This window comes from Nicotiana sylvestris, chromosome 2, assembly GCF_000393655.2.
Source record: "Nicotiana sylvestris chromosome 2, ASM39365v2, whole genome shotgun sequence".
NCBI lineage: Eukaryota > Viridiplantae > Streptophyta > Magnoliopsida > Solanales > Solanaceae > Nicotiana > Nicotiana sylvestris.
In genome coordinates, this window is record NC_091058.1 from 8,110,912 (window position 1) to 8,130,778 (window position 19,867).

Genomic DNA, 19,867 nt, shown 5'->3' on the forward strand with positions numbered 1-19,867 from the left:
GGGCCCTACGCGGCGCGAATCTGGATATACGGGTACCGGACACCAGGTGGGAAACAAAAAAAAAGGTTACATTATGCTTGCAACTGAAGGGTCCATTGGTTTTTTGGCTCTTTACAAAGTTGTTTTTAGTTTTATGACCCTAACTCTTTTTTACACATAAGAGATTTACTTTTACACGTAAGAGATCCGTCTTTTATCTAAAAAGGTCATTTTCTTAAATTCAAAATTGTAAAGGGACATGATTTACAAATAGCACATACTCTACCGTACATACTACCCTACCCCTTGGTTGCGAAATTGTAATTTTATAATATTATTTTCTCTGTTTCAATTTATGTGAACCTTTTAGGAGTACGATAATCAAATTGACTAATTTTGGTATTAACTTGACATAAAAAATTACAATTTTTTCGAGATAAATTTATACAGTTAGAAATTACACAAAAAATAATATAAGTCATAATCGTTAATAATTTAAAATATTTATAAAAATTATGATCAAAGAAATCTTTGTTTTATTATCTGTATCTGGTAGGAGAAGTCTATTAAAATAATTTGCCTTGCATTTTATATGCTTTAATGATAAATTACACTTTATTTGTGTGTAATAGAGTCTATTTTGTGTGTAGGTGAATTGAAGATGAAAGTAGAGCAAAAAGGATAGTTAAACGTTAAAAGCGTGCTCAAGAACAGTGAAAAAAAGAGACCTGGCGAGGCCAGGTAAAGGCCAGCCTTAACCAGGCTTTAGCCTGGCGAGGCCAGCCAAAGGCTAGGCTGAGGCTGGCATTAGGCTGGCGACGCCAGGCCTAGGGCCAGGTCCAGTCCGAGTTTTGAAGACTTAATTCGTTTCCTAGCTTGATTAAGAATTGACCTACATGTTTGGGTCTTTTCCTACACATATAAATAGACCTAAAAATGCCACTTTGAAGAGAGACAGACAGAGAGATCGAGATTGGACAGATTTGAGAGGAGATTCGATCTAAGGAGGCAAAAACACACTAGGAGCAAGGCGGAGAATTCTTTTACGAGTTTTTCACTTCTTTCTTCCTATTTCCATTATTGGTTATGAATTCTAGTATTGTAGTTATGCATAGTATTATGAATAGCTAATTTATTATCTAGGGTTTTGATGGAACCTATTGGAGGATGATTTTCCTGTTACGTTAATATAGATTTGCTGTAGCTTTTTCTCTATTTGTTCAACTACGTTATTATTGTGGTTGGTTGAAGAGCTCTCAATCGACTGTGCCTATTTAGTGTGTATTACTCGAGAGAGAGTGCATATTTAGGTAGTTGTTGAATAACATCACTCCTAACGTATATGAGGGATCAATACGGAGGGTTTAAATGTGGGATTAGGGATAACGAAACCTTGATGCGATCCGAGTTAGCCGTACTTAATACTAGCTAGCATAATTCGGGAGAATATGTCTAGTAAATTGTGGTAGTTACTTGGGAGAAATTTACCAACACTCTGAGCGCTCATGATCGGTAGAGAAGACTTATGCAATTTTATAGGAAATGTAGCGGAAAGGATTCTGACATTAGGGGAAATCATAACTCTAGACATCCTTAGTCTCGTCTCAATCCTTATCCTTGTTAATTGATAGTTTTACCGCTTTCTAGTATTTGTTAGTTAATTAGATAAAAATAAATATTACAATCTTTATAATTAGAAAATGGTTTGGACTTGTGTTTCTTAGCGATAGTGAACAACTGTAGCTAAGTCTTAGTTCTATGTGAGATTCGACTCCAGACTTGTAAGCCGAATTATATTTGCAATGACCACTTAGTCCTTTTTATAAGGCATATTTGGGCGTGATCAAATTTTAGCGTCATTGCAGGGGAACTAACGGTGTGGCTGTAAGCGTACATACTTCTAGGTTTCAAGTTTGAACTTTTATTTTATTTTAATTTATTTTATTTTTTGTATTTAATTTTTTTTTGTTTTACTTGTTGATTTGAGAACATGGCATCTTGGAATTATGAGAGTTTTGATGTTAGTAATTCTACTTTTAATCCTCCTTATGCATATCGTGAAGGAAATCATCCATTGCAAAATTATCAAAATATTTTCGAGAGCGAGTTATGTGCACCAACTCAATCTTATGTGTGGACTGTGTGTGATATGTATGGTGGTCAAGATGGTCACTTTCATGGTTGTGCTTATATTTCTTATCTTCCCTCAACCCCTTACTATGATGGTTCTACTTTTTCTGGTGAAGTTAATAGGAACAAAAAACCTTGGGAAGCTTATCGAAGGAGATCAAAGATATGTTAAAGTGTTTCATGGAACTATATGATAAGAAACCACTACAGATACAAATACAAGAGGCAATTATTCACAACTTGGAGGCTCAGGCGAATAAATTAATTGAACCTTGTAAAGTGCAACAAGTTGACATTATGGATAATAGCCAATATGAGCATGAATTTACTATAGAAATTGCCATTATAATTGAAGATTTAAAAAAATACGAGGAGGTGCTAGTGGAGGAGGTCAAAGTAGAACACCAACAATCTATCCAACTAAAAGTTGAGGATGCCGATGTTGGAGAAGTAATACTAGAGTCAACTAGGGATGTTGAAGATACAAATTTAGTTGCCTCTAGTGAGACTGGTGTGGAGGAGGTTAAAAATTTTGAAGTTCATGTATTTGAGCGTGTTAGACCTCATTCCAAACACTTCTCTATATTATGTTCAGATGGTGAAATGAAAATTGATCTGTATGAACCAATGCAAGAGTTAAAGGAAGAGGTAGATGAGCTCTATATTCTGAAATTTTCAAGGCCGTCTAGGAAAAATGACACTCTTCGGTTAAAAGCCAAAAAGTTCAAAAATTATCATTCAATTTTTGGCTCGCAACAATTTGTATGGCCCCAGGAGCATGATCATAAAGCAGAATCAAAACTTAGGGTCCAATTCATAAGTTCAAAGTGAAGGCACAAAGTGATTTGCGTCGTGCCGCGACGTTAAATCAAGCGCTTGTTGGGAGGCAGCCCAGCTTTACTGTTTTATTTATTTATTTATTTATTATTATTATTTTTGTAGTGTCAATTTTTGATTTTCTAGGACTATCGAAAGTTAAGCTATTGGAAGGATCCAACAACAAACCAAATGGCTGGAACTAAGTATGAGGTACCCGCACGAAGGACCAAGCTTGAGAGAAGTCTGAGTACCCTATGAGCTGCTAGTGCTTCGGTCTTTGGCCTACCAGGGAGTTTCTTTTACCCTCTTATTAGTATGGTGTGCATTAGGGACAATGCACAATTTTAAGTGTGGGGTGAGGAGATTGTCTGGGTGACTTACTACGCTACTTTAGTTGTGTTAGTTTATATATATATATATATATATATATATATATATATATATATATATATATATATTTAAAAGATTGGATTTTTTCCGACGATGAATTTATTAGACAATTTTTTTGAGGTATTTAAGTCTAAAGAAAGGGAAAAAAATTCTTGGTAGGTAGTGTAGTAATTCCCCCTTGGTTTTTCTTTGTGCCGCGGTTTTTTTTCAAGGTTTTTGCTTGAACCGGGTAGTAGTTTTTTCTTTTTAGAGTAGATTAGAATTAGGAAATAAATGGAGGAAGAAAGATGAGATTCCAAGGCGCTCTTGACTTGTTTTATAGTAGAAAATTTAGGCTTTGGCATGTGTAGTATCTTCCATATGAGATAAAATTGCTTATGATGCCTTGGTTATTGGATAACATGTTTTGTGACGCCTACGTCTCATTTTCTTGACTTATGTTCACGTTGTGCTTAATGCTTAATATGTTGTGGCTCTGCGAATACTTGCATTAGTTTGAGAATCGGAATGAGACCGTCCTTAGTGAATCATGTGCCACGTGGGGTGAGATTTTGTGTAGTTCATGTATTGCACTTGTGTCTAGAACTTTCCCGATATGTGAGTTGAAGCGAAATTTTAGGTGAAGCTCGGTTTGAAAAATAATTTTAGGCTTTCTTTGATGTCTTTTCGAGTGTTATCGCTATCACAAATAAAATTTGTCCCTAGCTAACCCTTTTGAGCCTATAGACTTTTATTTGGCACCCACATTACAAGCCTATACCCTTTTCGAGCTTAATTGATATTTTTGATCCTTTTACCTCTTAAAGCACGTTAATTATTAAATGAGCGCTAAAATAAGCAAGAAGGGACTAAGTGTGGGTGGCTTTTGAGTGAAACAAATGAAAGGAATAAAGGTGCACTTGTTCTGTAAAGTAATACATCACTAGCGAAAACTGCAAAGAAAAAAAAGAGAAAAATCTGGAAAAAGAAAAAGAAAAATAGAGATTAACAAATTGTTGTCTTGTTCTTGATAGTGGATATGAATTAAAGTAGTGCTTAACGTGTACGTTGTTTGGGATGATTTTATTTGTGAAATTGAAGGGGATTGAGGAATTTGCGCATAAAGATTATTAAGTGATGTGTAAAGTGCTTAGGAGGGTGAACCACTATTCCTAAATATATCCTATCGTTCCTTAACCCACATTACAACCTTGAAAAAATTCTAATTGATTTTAGATCGAATGAGCTTATATTAGTAGATATTTACATTATATGCAAGCCTATGGTACCAATTGCATGCATGTGACTTCTTTTGTGAGAATGAGTGATACTCTTTGATATATATGAATTCTTAAAATATATTTGAGCATTTGATTTGAATATGTGGATTCCACTTACTCTCGTATTCTTGTGGTGAGGGAACATGGTTTCACGAGGGATAGATAACGTTATTAGACTTCTCTCTATGATGTTGGGTGTTTAAGCCATGAGTGCATTGTGACATTGAGTTGGTTTTTGAGGCTAGGATTGTTAGGATTATGTTATCTTTGTTGTGAATATTCGTGAAGTATGACATAAGAAAAGGGAAGTGTATGTGATTGCATATGCTAGAGTTTAATTGTTGCTATAAACCGTGTGGTGTGCCTCAATTGTGTAAAAATAAAGTGCTCAAGGTTGTGTCTATAAGTGTAGTTTGATTGCTCGAGGACGAGCAATGTTTAAGTGTGGGGTATTGATGTGTGGCTATAATTCCATAGTTTTGTACATTATTTGCCTTGCATTTTATATACTTTAATGATAAATTACACTTTATTCATGCGTAATGAAGTCTATTTTGTGTGTAGGTGAATTGAGGATGAAAGTAGAGCAAAAGGGGTCTTAAACGTTGAAAGCATGCCCGAGAACACTGAAAAGGAGAGACCTGGCGAGGCCAGGCAAAGGCCAGCCTTAACCAGGCTTTAGCCTGGCGAGGCTAGCCAAAGACCAGCCCTAACCAGGCTTTAGCCTGGCGAGGCAAGCCAAAGGCCAGGCTGAGGCTGGCGTTAGGCTGGCGACGCCAGGGCTGGCGCCAGGTCCAGTCCGAGTTTTGAAGACTTAATTCGTTTCCCGGTTTGACTTGGAATTGACCTACACGTTTAGGTCTTTTGCTACACATATTAATACACCTAAAAATGCCACTTTGAAGGGAGATAGACAGAGAGATTGAGATTGGACAGATTTGAGAGGGGATTCGACCTAAGGAGGCAAAAACACACTAGGAGCAAGACGGAGAATTCTTTTACGAGTTTTTCAGTTCTTTCTTCCTATTTCCATTATTGGTTATGAATTATAGTATTGTAGTTATGCATACTATGATGAATAGCTAATTTGTTATCTAGGATTTTGATGGAACCTATTGGAGGGTGATTTTCCTGTTACGTTAATATAGATTTGTTGTAGCTTTCTCTATTTGTTCAACTACGTTATTATTGTGGTTGGTTGAAGAGCTCTCAATGACTGTGCCTATTTAGTGTGTATTACTCGATCGAGAGAGAGAGAGAGAGAGAGAGATAGAGAGTACATATTTAGGTAGTTGTTGAACAACATCACTCATAACGTATATGAGGGATCAATACGGAGGGTTTAAATGTGAGATTAGGGATAACGAAACCTTGGTGCGATCCGAGTGAGCCGTACTTAATGCCAGCTAGCGTAATTTAGGAGAATATATCTAGTAAATTTGTGGTAGTTACTTGGGAGAGAATTACCAACACTCTGAGCGCTCATGATCGGTAGAGAAGACTTAGACAATTTTATAGGAAACTTAGCGGAAAGGATTCTGACATTAGGGGAAATCATAACTCTAGACATCCTTAGTCTCGTCTCAATCTTTATCCTTGTTAATTGATAGTTTTACTGCTTTCTAGTATTTGTTAGTTAATTAGATAAAAATAAATATTATAATCTTTATAATTAGAAAATGGTTTGGACTTGTGTTTCTTAGTGATATTGAACAACTGTAACTAAGCATTAGTTCTCTGTGGGATTCGACTCTGGACTTATAAACCGAATTATATTTACAACGATCGTTTAATTTTTTTATAAGGTATAGTTGAGCGTGACCAGATCGCAAGACTAACGAGATGAGATTTTTCGAATTGAAAAAAGTTTGGTCAGTTCGTCGGTTGAAGAGAAGAGGACCGGTTTTTGGAACTAAAAAAAAAATTCATACGTGTTTAATTCTTATTAATCACACTGACATACAAATGGCGTGTGAAACTCGCACATTTGAATCCTTAGGACTTGTGTGTTTAAAAGATACTCTTACAATAAGGTGAGGTATCTATGTGATCATTAGTTAAGTTTAAATGCCTAACTAAAAAAAAATTACGAAGTTTAAAGAGCTATCGAAATATCTAGGTATTTTGCTAATTATAAGGAATTTATCTAGAATATTTATTATTTAATGTCATGAGTACATGCACGAAGGATCGTTTTGTCGTAAGATGTTTTGAAACTATTTAATTTAATAGTTAATATCCTAAAATTCGTCTAAACTATATAATTTTTGTCAGTTGCCTACCTAAACTATCGCATATCTCCGAAAATCTCCTGAATTATATTCCCTTTCATAATAAAATCCGTTCGTCATTTATGTGGCATAATGTTTGTAACAAATCGCCCAAGAGCACGTGAAGGCTAAAAAAAATCATTAAAATAACCCACCTAACAGTGTCTAACAGCTAACTAGCCCTTCATTTTTTAAAATTTATATTTTTTTTTTTCTTTATATTTCACCTTCCTTCCTCATTTTTTCATCTTTCTTCTCCATTTCTTCATCTAAAATTCTCTCTCTCTCTCTCTCTCTCTCTTATTTTGAGTTTATTTCTTATCTTTATCGTTTTATCTATCATTCATCTTTTACCTAAATTTATTTGAAGGAAGGAACGCCCTTTCAAGTATTTGTAGAGCATGAGATTTAATTTCAAGAAATCAGGGAATAAAGAAATAGAACATATGTGTAGTTATCTTCTTTAACAATTTAGATATCTCCTTTCAAAAATCTTTAGAATTTAGGTCTGTCAAAATCCTAATCTTCTATACCGATTTAAGAGCAGAAATCCTAGTTTTTATTCCGATTTTTGAACATAAGCAAAAATAGACAAAACAATCGATGTTAGAACGAAGATTGATAAAGAAAATCGCTACGGAGAGATTAGTGTTGCCATTCTCCGATGAGAGCAAAGAGAAAATAATTTTTTTTACAATTGACCCACTAGTTTTAGCCCTATCCCTTTTTTTTTACTATGTAATATTTTACAATAATATAATAAAGAGTATTACAGTCTTAATTAAGTCTATTTTTAAGATTAAGCTAAACAAATATCCATGTAGATTGCCACATGGCAGATTTTAAAAATACTTTGGAAAGTGCATTATATGCACCAGTAAGAAAGCGAGGAGGGATTTTTATTATGAAGGGGGATAAAATTTAGGGAGTTTTCGGAGATATGTGATAGTTTAAGTAGACAATTGACAAAGGTCGTATAGTTTAAGCGGGTTTTGGGATATTAACTCTTAATTTAAAGAAGCTTGACTTCTTATGTCAACATCCTGACAAGGTTTTACGTGATAACAATATTACAATTTGGGTTAAGTTAATCATCCGTTTGCAAAGTTTGATGTTTGTTTGGTACAAACTTTTAAAGTTTGATCTTAGTTTGGAACGAACTTTTTTTATTTTTATTGAATTAATATTATATCCAATGTACATATTTTGTACTCTTCTAACATGTTTGATTACTCGGTCACATTGTTAATACTTTAGGTTTCTACTAATTACAATTATTAATATACGAACTAATAATAGCTTATACTAGCTACTGCTAATGCAAATGTATAATTTTTTTGCTCTTTCATGTATAATTATTTATTCAAAAGTAGCTACTGCAATACAAATGTACGAACAAATAATAGCTTATTAGTATTATTTTATAAAATCATATATTACATGACTCATCAACATGCACGCACAATAAGAACTAGTATATTAAAATATATTGCTAGTATTAAAATTGTCACAAGTAAATTAAAAATTATAAATAAAGAATTGCTTTGTTATAATATGTTGAAACACATTAATATGATAAATAATTTTGCAAGTTCAAAAAATAACTGAAGGGTTAAATTAGGAAACATTTAGGGGGTAGAAGACAATCTCAAAAGTGGAGGGTGGAATGGGTAAATATTTTATAGTATTAAAAGAGGATAAAGAAGAAGAAAAGAATCCGCTAGTGGCATAGCCCATAGGAAAGAAAAGCCAGAAAATGGCCCCTGGTTTTCTGTTATTCCGCTCTCTCCTCTTTCAATATCAATTCTACGGCCTCTCCCACCCATTTATACTTAGTCAAGAACGTAGAATTTCACATATCTTTCTTTCTTTTAACCCCCTTCAACTGCAACATCATCATCAACAACATAATACTGCACATAGTAAATATCAAGAAGAAAAATATCCAAAAAATTATATATACCCAGATCATTGTTTTCCTGTTTTCTTATTGAATTACTTACCCACCTTCTGATTTCAAGTTAAAAATTGGTAAAATGAGGATTGAAAAAAATGTAAGTGAAAGAAAAGGTAAGGAGTACAGCGACTGGAAAAAGAACCGGAGAAGACAGAGGAGGGTATCGCCGGTTCAAATACTCTATGAAACTTGCAAACAAGTGTTTGCTAATTGTGGTCCTGGTGTTGTACCATCTGCAGAAAACATTGAACGTCTCAAGGCGGTTTTAGGTATGTTCGTTGATTCATTTGAGCTTATTTTTTTTAAGTGTTGAATTGCTGTTGCGTCATAAATTTGCAAAAATTTCATTTTTATGATGTCGGGATAAAGTACAAGTTTTGAGCTATAAAGTACAACCCCTCCAATTATGGTGCATGATCTGGCATTGTCATTTTACAACATCTCGTTTTAAAGTTGATTTTGACATTGTAAATTGTTACCAATTCTTTTCAGGCTTACCCTTTTACTGCTATTTCCATTTTACGATGATGACAGCTATAACTGGAATCAATTTGTTTTAACTCAATTCCAAAGTTATATCAGCATTTTAGGAAAGGCTGCATTTGACGTTCTATTAATATTAACTAAAAAAATTTAGCTTCTATAATGTTTGTTGGGGTTACACGATTTTAATTTGTTCTTGGTGTAGCTTAATATTGATGCAAATGTTGTATTGGTTATGGTGTTGGAACATTACCAAATTTATAAAGAAGTTGATTTTGATAAGGTTGTTTGATGATATATCCACTTTTGGCACGACAGGATCTGGTTGTCTTTTTACTAACGTTTTGTTTTGCTCTCCCATTTGAGAAATAGCTTTCTGTTTTAGGGCTTTAAATGTTTGGATAATGCTACTTCAGATATAAACGTTCTTTCTTTCTAAATTTGCTTACTTCTACTGTTTTCAGGATTTACTTATAAAATAAATGAAAAACAACTGTTTCCGGGATAAGGTGTTTGAGATTATCTGCATTGTGTTTTCTGTTGTGATTGTTATGTTGCTATGTCACAATAGAAAATAAAATTATTGTTTGGTTGGAAAATAACTGTTATACCTTTTCCCTTTAGCTCAATATTTTTTCTTGCTTGTATAGTTCAGGGATTTGTTCCTTGAGCCGAGCTGTCTATCGGAAACAGCCTCTCTATCTTTATAAGGTAGCTACCCTCCCCAGACCCCATCCATTTATGGGATTACACTGTGTTTGTTGTTGTTGTTGTTGTATAGTTCAGGGGTTTGTGAGGAGGGGTGGGGGTGACATGAAAATTTACTGGAAGAATGAGAATTCTTCAATAATCTTTTTTAGGCAAAGTATAGATTGTGGAAACAAAAAATGATTTACTACATTATTTTGATGTGTGTAAATTTATCCTTCCTTTGTTACATTATTTCACCTTGTGCTGATTTAGGCACAATGGTACTTACCCTCTTTACATGGTACGCAGATACTATGGTTGAAGCAGACGTTGGCTTGAGTCCGAATTTGCCATATTTCAAGTCAACCACATATGATACACCTCCTAAAATAACGTACCTGCACCTCCATGAGTGTGACAAATTCTCGGTATGTAGCAATTTTTTCACTAATACTGAATTGGCTTTTTCTCTTCCTTCAGTGTCTTGATTCGTCGCTTAAAAGTCTTTCGCTTCTTTGGCAGATTGGTATCTTTTGCTTGCCTCCATCAGCTGTGATTCCACTTCATGATCATCCTGGAATGACAGTTTTTAGCAAGCTTCTTTTCGGAGAAATGCACATAAAGTCGTATGACTGGGCGGACAATATTCTCCCTGCTGAATCAACTCCAAGTGCTAATTATCCTGTAGACAGTAAGTTCTTTAGCTGGAGATTGCATCATTGAACTGTTCTCTTCACTCATTGTCACGTGGAAATAGGAAGCATGTCTTTAAATTGGGGCATAATATATAGCTGGTTGCTTTGAAAGAAGAGTATAAATGAGTGTACACATATCAGCATTCTACATTTTTTCCAATTTATTAGGTCCTGAAAAAATGTCTTGCTTCCTGAACTCACTCCCCCCACCCCCCACCCCTTCTGCTTGTCTTGCTATATGGGGTCAAAGGGGGTCGACTCTTGTTTTCTGTAAATTCTTGGTGAGCCATAAAGTCTTATAAATATTTGGTTCACCATAAGGTTTTGAGGTTTCAGTTACTATAGATTTTTTACACTAATATGTTAGGTTTATAAGGGGACTAAATTTTTTGGTCATTTTTTTTATCAGATGCGGCTGGGGATTCAACTGGACTTCGTCTTGCAAAAGTGAAGGTGAATTCTGTGTTTAGAGCGCCATGCAAGACCTCTATCCTCTATCCATCTGATGGTGGTAATATGCACTGTTTCACAGCAAGAACAGCGTGCGCAGTACTAGACGTGCTTGGTCCACCATATTGTGATCCTGAAGGTCGCCACTGTCAATACTACTATGACTTCCCGTTAGCCAATATCTCAGGTACACCTTGTATTTTCTCAAAATACTTGACTCTGGCTTTGATTTGTGACACAAGAAAATGGACGTTGGGTCTAACTCATTCTCAAAAGCTAGCTCCGGCAAGTCAGAGTTGTCCAAAAAATCCATATAAAGACACAATAATCCATTCCCTTGATACTTGACACCTACCCGTATGCCTAGGACTTGACATCTAGTGCATACATAATATGAACAGGTACAAGATAATGGACTATTGATCTAATTCAACCTCAAAAGTTAGTTCATATTTTGAGGATTTCTCAAAGATCATATAAGGAGACTAACAACTCATTTCCTCTACTAAAGTTAGATCGAGATTTGATTCTCCAACTTGTTGGTTATTAAGTAGTTATGTTGAGATTTGATTCTCCAAATTGTTTGCTGGTGGGCAGACAGTTCCAGGAACAATGGTGCTTACAAAAATTGTCAACTTGAGTTGCTTCTTGATTTTATTCTATTTTTGGGATCACATGATTAGACGATAAGGATAGTCTATTTACCCTTTTCTTGAATGGTGTCGGATAAATATGGTAATTTGATTTGATTGTACTTGATTAACATTTTCAGTACGGCTCTAGCCAGTTCATGGGGACTAGTATCCGACATTATCCATCAACATGAAAATTCTAATGTTTGGTTTTTGTCAATTTTCCCCTGAATTTCAGTACCTGAGGAACAGCGCGGCTGCGGTGACTATGCATGGCTGAAAGAGAGGGAGAAACCTGAGGACTTAACTGTAGTTGGAGCATTGTACAAGGGACCAAAGATAGTTAAGTGATTTAAAGAGAATTTCCCATGAATGTCAACAACAGCTGAAGTGAAGCAGAAAGAGAAAGTCTCTTTTTTTCTCTCCCTTTCTTCTTTTTCTCTTGTTTTTCCTCCTTATTTTTTCTTGTTTTCCTTTGGAGGGGAAAGAGGCTAATCTTCCTTCTCCTTGCGGTTGCTAATGTACATATTCAGACAGGAGGAAACAAACAACCAAAAATGGTTGGTGAAAATTTGATCAAGTTGTGTCTTTTTACCTCTACATATTTCTAACATGTAGTTATCTTTTAGAATTAGCTTTCAGCTTCATAGGAAAATTTGTAGTAGACTAGCAGTTCAGGTTGTAATTTAAACTGAAAAGTAATAAACTAAAAACATTAAAGTGTAAACTTAATAGTTTTATAAAATTGTATTCTATAAATTGTGAGACTAAACTAAAGTTTTAATTTAATTTGTTTTTACCGTTTCAGTTTGTTTAAACCTTTTAGGAGTAGTGGATTATTTTTTGTGCGAATGCAGACGTAAATTTTTTAAATTTTTTTTGAAATAAAATTTATTTTAGGAACTATATAAAAAGTATCATAATAGTAACAATTTAAATATTTAAAATTATTTTAAAACATATGATAAAAGAAAATCTTGTTTGACTCTTCACCAAATAGTAATAAGTTCATTGGAGTATAAAATTTTAAGGTTATTTAAGGTTAGCTACTGCATGGTTAGCTAGCCGCTTTAGTTGGGTGAAATTCAAAAATAGCCAAATTTATAATTGGTCGTTCAAAAATAGCCCAATTTTAAAAGTAATCGAAATTTAGCCACTTTTTATGTAAAGATAAATCTGAGCGAAAACATTGTTCAAAACTCGAAAAATACATCAATATATTATAATGGAGTTCCAGCATAAGTATGTTTGAACTACAACATATTATACTGGTATGATGGAGTTCCAGTATAAGTACGCTAGAACTTCAGCATAATATACTGAAGTTCCAGCAAGTATAATTGTCCAGTATAATATACTGGAGCGTGAGCGGTCCAGAATAATATGCTGGAGTTCTTACACAAGTGCATCGAATTTCAGTATATTATGCTAGACCGATCTCTGTTGCAGCAAAATAGTGATTATTTTTTATTGACTTCTTAAACGCTAACTATTTTTGAATGACCAGTCTGAAACTGGCTATACCAAGGATAGGAGATAAAAATCCGTGCCCATGGTTATAGATGTCGAGACGCTATAAATATTTACTTAGGAAAATTGACTCTATAACCTAACATGCATGTACGATGTTGTACACACTATTCTACACCTAAAGAATCGAGGATATTTGACAAACATCATGGTGCCCGCTGTAAATATATATTACTCATATTTTGAATGATGTTATAAAATAAAGACCGTAAAGTAAAGACAAGTATAGAGAGAAATTGTTATATTATTCGAATTCAAACTGATGTACATAATGAACTGAAATCTCTTCTATTTATAGAAGAAAGGAAACTATTGTGTAAGCTGCTACTATACCAGATATGGATAATTTTTTACTGAGAATAATGTTTATCCATAACGGAGTACTGATAGGATAAGCTTATTATATCCGATATGGATAATCTTCTACCGGGGGTAATGTTTATTCATAACTGGGCACTGAAAGGATAAGCTTATTATACCCGGTATGAATAATCTTCTACCGGGGGTAATATTTATCCATAATCGGGTACCAAAGTGATAAGCTTCTTCAGGAAGCTTATTTCCAATATAGTACTAAATAGATAAACATATTTACGGTGGAGTTCCATATGGATAAGCTTCTTCAGGAAGCTTATTTACAACGGAGTACTAAATGAACATCCATAATATAATATATTTATAACACCCCCCCTTTGATGTTCATTAAAAGATAACGTGCCTCATTAAAACCTTACTAGGAAAAACTACATGGAAAAAAATCTCAGTGAAGGAAAAAGAGTACACATATTTAGTAAGACGCATTGCTAGGTGCCTCATTAAAAACCTTATAAGGAAAATCCCATGGGAAAAACCTTAGTAAGGGAAAAATAGTGCATCGCATATTTTACTCCCCCTGATGAAAACCTTGTTTCAAATAATTGAGTCTCCACATTCCAATCTTGTATACCATCTTCTCAAAAGTTGAAGTTGGCAAAGATTTAGTGAATAAATCTGTTGGATTATCACTTGAACGGATTTGTTGCACATCAATGTCACCACTTTTCTGAAGATCGTGTGTGTAGAATAATTTTGGTGAAATGTGCTTCGTTCTATCTCCTTTTATAAATCCTCCCTTCAATTGGGCTATGCATGCAGCATTGTCTTCGTATAAAATTGTGGGTCTTTTCTCACATTCCAAACCACATTTTTCTCGAATAAAATGAATTATTGATCTCAACCATACGCATTCCCTACTTGCTTCATGAATAGCTATTATCTCAGCGTGATTTGAAGAAGTAGCAACAATAGATTGCTTTGTGGAGCGCCATGATATGATAGTACCTCCATATGTAAATACGTAGCCGGTTTGAGATCGAGCTTTATGGGGATCAGATAAATAACCTGCATCTGCATAACCAACAAGGTCTGCACTATCTTTGTTAGCATAAAACAAACCCATATCAAGAGTTCCCTTTAAATATCGCAATATATGCTTAATCCCGTTCCAATGTCTCCGTGTAGGAGAAGAACTATATCTTGCTAGTAAATTAACAGAAAATGCTATGTCAGGCCTTGTAGCATTAGCAAGATACATTAGTGCACCAATTGCACTGAGATAGGGTACTTCGGGACCAAGGAGTTCCTCGTCCTCTTCTGGAGGTCGGAACAAATCCTTATTCACTTCAAGTGATCGAACAACCATTGGTGTACTCAATGGGTGCGCTTTGTCCATGTAAAAGCGTTTTAAGACCCTTTCTGTATAGGCAGATTGATGGATAAAGATCCCGTCTGCTAAATGTTCAATTTGCAGACCAAGACAAAGTTTTGTCTTTCCAAGATCTTTCATCTCAAATTCTTTCTTAAGATATTCAATTGCCTTTTGGAGCTCTTCTGGAGTTCCAACAAGATTTATGTCATCAACATAAACAACAAGTATAACAAATTCTGATGCCATTTTCTTTATAAAAATACATGGACAAATAACATCATTTATGTAACCTTCTTTCAGCAAATATTCACTAAGGCGATTATACCACATGCGCCCAGATTGCTTTAAACCGTACAAAGATCTTTGTAATCTGATTGAATACATTTCCTGAGATTTTGCTTCAGGCATTTTAAATCCTTCAGGGATTTTCATATAAATTTCATTATCAAGTGAACCGTACAGATAAGCTGTAACTACATCCATTAGATGTATTTCAAGCTTTTCATGTAGTGCTAAACTGATGAGATATCGAAATGTTATGGCATCCATAACAGGTGAATATGTTTCATCAAAATCGACTCCAGGTCGTTGTGAGAATCCTTGTGCAACAAGGCGAGCTTTGTATCTTTCAACTTCATTTTTATCATTCCTTTTTCGCACAAAAACCCATTTATGACCAACTGGTTTTATACCAGCAGGTGTTTGGACTACTGGTCCAAAGACCTCTCTTTTAGCAAGTGACTTCAATTCCGATTGAATTGCCTCTTGCCATTTTGGCCAATCAGATCTTTGTCGACATTCTTCGACAGATCGAGGTTCAAGATCCTCACTATCTTGCATAATATTAAGTGCAACATTATATGCAAAAATATTATCCACCACTATTTCAAATCGATTTAAATTAATCCCATCACCGTTCGAACTTATTAAAAGTTCCTCACTCACATGAGCTTCAGGTTCATTGATTTCTTCAGGAATCTCAGAACTAATCAGATTTTGGGTCTCTTCAGGAGATCTCTTCATAGTATCGTTTTGATCATTTGTCGATTTTCTTTTTCGAGAATTTCGATCCTTAGAACCCAAAGGCCTACCATGCTTCAGGCGTGCTTTAGGTTCACTATCTCTCATGCTAGTAGATGGTCCTACTGGGACATCAATTCGGATAGGCACATTCTCTGCTGAGATATGTGACTTAGTTATCCTTTTCAAATCAGTAAATGCGTGTGGCATTTGATTTGCTATATTCTGTAAATGGATGATCTTCTGGACCCCCTGATTACATATAGGGGTACAAGGATCAAAGTGAGATAATGATGAAATTTTCCAAGCAATTTCTCTTTTGATTTCCTTTTTCTCTCCCCCTAATTGTGGAAAATTTGTTTCATCAAACCGATAATCTACAAATCGAGCAGTAAATAAATCTCTTGTCAATGGTTCAAGATAGCGAATAATAGAGGGTGATTCAAACCCAACATATATTCCTATCCTTCTTTGTGGTCCCATTTTACTATACTGTGGTGGTGCTACTGACACATATACAGCACATCCAAAAATTCGTAGATGGACAATATTTGGTTCATGACCAAAAACTAATTGTGACGGAGAATATTTATTATAATGTGTCGGTCTGAGACGATAAGTGATGTTGCATGCAAGATAGCATGACCCCAAGCAGTAGTGAACAATTTTGTTTTCATAATTAGTGGTCTTGCTATCAAATGCAGGAGTTTAATAAATGACTATGCAATGCCATTTTGAGTATGAACATAAGCTACAAGATGTTCAACTTTTATCCCAACGGATAGACAATAATCATCAAAAGCTTGAGATGAAAATTCTCCAGCATTATCAAGGCGAATAGCCTTTATAGGATAATCTGGGAATTGTGCCCTTAATCGAATTATTTGGGCTAATAGCTTTGCAAACGTCAGGTTGCGAGATGATAGTAGGCACACATGAGACCATCTTGAAGATGCATCTATTAGGACCATAAAATATCTAAACAACCCACTTGGTGGGTGAATAGGTCCACATATATCCTCATGTATACGCTCTAAAAAGGCAGGGGATTTAATACCAACCTTCATTGGTGATGGTCTAGTGATCATTTTTCCTTGATAACAAGCATCACAAGAAAATTCGTCATTTATAAGAATCTTCAAGTTCTTTAATGGATGCCCACTCGAATTTTCAGTAATTCGTCTCATCATTATTGATCTGGGATGGCCCAACGGTCATGCCAAAGCACAAAAGTATTTGAATCCGTAAACTTCTGGTTTACGATAGAGTGTGCTTCAGTTGTACTAATTTTTGTATAGTATAAGCCAGAAAATAAAGTTGGTAACTTTTCTACAATGCATTTTTGGCCAGAAATATTCTTTGTAATACAAAGATATTCCCTGTTCATTTCATCTATTGTCTCAACATGATACCCATTTCGGCGGATATCTATAAAACTCAATAAGTTTCTTCGGGACTTGGAGGAGAACAATGCATTGTCTATAATAAGTTTTGTTCCTTTAGACAGAAATATTATAGCTCTTCCGGAGCCTTCAATCAAACTTATATTACCAGAAATTGTTGAAACATTTGTTTTTTCCTTATGCAAATAAGAAAAGTATTTCTGATCGTTGAATATGGCATGAGTTGTTCCACTATCAATAACACAAATATCTTCATGATTTGTCTTTGATCCAAACATAATTTGAGGGTTATCCATATTCTTCAAAATAACATAAATAAAATATATTATAGTAAACATCATTATCAAAGCATAACTTTTATTTATGTACAACAATTACATAACCATACTATCTATTACAAACAACAAAAATTAAAATATTTACATTTCTACAGATTCACTACCGATTACATGACTTGTTTCTCCTTCTGGGAGTGCAAAGTAATCAGCTACATCCAAATGCATGAAGTCTAAATTATCTTCAGAAATAAAATTTGCTTCAGCATTTTTCTCTGTCTTCTTCAGGGAGGCTTGATAAAGCTCAACCAGGTGCTTTGGCGTACGACAAGTACGTGACCAGTGCCCTTTTCCTCCACATCTATAGCATGCATTTTCTGCATTTGGCGCTTGCACCGCTTCATGCTTTTGTTCCTTCCTTTTCCACTGCTGGTGGTGAGGAGGCTTCTTTGGTGCATTATTATTACCATGATTGGGGTTTCTTCCCCGACCACGGCCATGACCACGACTGGGGCCACGACCTCTTCCACGTTTAGCTTGGTGGAAGTTCGTCTCATTCACTTCAGGGAATGGACAAGAACCAATAGGTCGGCTTTCATGATTTTTCATTAATAGCCCATTATGTTGCTCTGCTATAAGAAGATGTGAGATAAGTTCAGAATACTTTTTAAATCCCATCTCTCGATATTGCTGCTGCAGGAGCATATTCGAGGCATGAAAAGTGGTGAAAGTTTTCTCCAACATATCATGATCAGTAATATTATCACCACATAATTTCAATTGGGAAATAATTCTGAACATAGCAGAATTATACTCACTGATAGATTTAAAATCTTGTAGCCTTAGATGAGTCCAATCATAACGTGCCTGTGGAAGAACGACCATCTTCAGGTGGTCATATCTATCTTTCAAATTATTCCACAGTATGACTGGATCTTTAATAGTGAGATATTCCATTTTCAGGCCCTCATCAAGGTGATGGCGTAGGAATATCATTGCTTTGGCACGGTCTTGGTTTGATGCCTGATTTTTATCCTTGATGGTATCTGCCAGACCCATCGCATCAAGATGAATTTCAGCATCAAGCACCCAAGACATGTAGCTTTTGCCCGATATATCCAGGGCTACAAATTCAAGTTTTGAAAGATTTGACATTATTTAGGAAAAGAAAGATCTTACCTCTAATACTTTCAAAGTATTTGCTTGAGATGTCAGAGTCTCGTGCTGATAACGTGTTATAAAATAAAGATTGTAAAGTAAAGACAAGTATATAGAAAAACTGTTATATTATTCGAATTCAAACTTATGTATATAATGAACTGAAAACTCTTCTATTTATAAAAGAAAGAAAACTGCTGTGTAAGCTGCTACTATACCAGATATGGATAATTTTCTATTGAGAGCAATGTTTATCCATAACTGAGTACTGAAAGGATAAGCTTATTATACCCGATATGGATAATCTTCTACTGGGAGCAATGTTTATCCATAACTGGGTACTGAAAGGATAAGCTTATTATATCCGATATGGATAATCTTCTACCGGGGGTAATGTTTATCCATAACCGGGTACCGAAGTGATAAGCTTCTTCAGGAAGTTTATTTCCAATAGAGTACTAAATAGATAAACATATTTACGGTGAAGTTCCATATGAATAAGCTTCTTCAAGAAGCTTATTTACAACGGAGTACTAAATAAACATCCATAATATAATATATTTATAACAAATGATACCTAGTACGTAGTTATTTGAATAAAAGAATGAACACAAGTATATGGTTTATGACTTTTGGATTCTGGAAATGTGCAGGACCCAAGCATGGGTTTTGGTCGTGGGTTACATTATGACTTTGTCGGCCGACCATACCGTTGAAAGAAGGAAGAAAACGAATAAAACTGATACTCCGTCATTTAAATGACGTCAGTAGATCTACGAGCAATTATCCCGTTAGCGAGAATAAAAGACACGTCTAAATTTTGCTCTTATACTAGTTTTAGTATTAACTTTCGTTTAACTTTGCCCTTTTCACCTTAGAAATTTATAATACATGATGGAAAATCATGGGCCAGTTTTAAATAGACAACACATATATTTACGGGTTTAAATGTTTATGTTTTAGAGCCTATGTGGTATGACGTTATATGTTCATTGTTTTGCTTCTCCTACTCGTAGTGGCAGAGAGATGCGTAATGATAA

The 19,867-nt window shown here is 34.8% G+C and overlaps 1 protein-coding gene across 1 annotated transcript; it reads left to right on the forward strand.

Moving 5' to 3' along the window:
* Positions 1 to 8,675: 8,675 nt before the first annotated feature.
* Positions 8,676 to 12,334, forward strand: LOC104210006 (plant cysteine oxidase 2-like). Its single transcript, XM_009758797.2, has 5 exons — positions 8,676 to 9,073; positions 10,287 to 10,405; positions 10,500 to 10,668; positions 11,082 to 11,309; positions 11,993 to 12,334. Exons 1-5 carry the CDS (start codon positions 8,884 to 8,886, stop codon positions 12,103 to 12,105), a joined length of 819 nt encoding a protein of 272 aa, XP_009757099.1. The 5' UTR covers positions 8,676 to 8,883; the 3' UTR covers positions 12,106 to 12,334.
* Positions 12,335 to 19,867: the final 7,533 nt, after the last annotated feature.

Coding starts and splice junctions, on each gene's coding strand:
- LOC104210006 (XM_009758797.2), top strand. CDS start 8,884: ATGAGGATTGAAAAAAATGTAAGTGAAAGAAAAGGTAAGGAGTACAGC. Junction 9,074..10,286: donor ACGTCTCAAGGCGGTTTTAG/GTATGTTCGTTG, acceptor CATGGTACGCAG/ATACTATGGTTGAAGCAGAC. Junction 11,310..11,992: donor CCCGTTAGCCAATATCTCAG/GTACACCTTGTA, acceptor CCTGAATTTCAG/TACCTGAGGAACAGCGCGGC.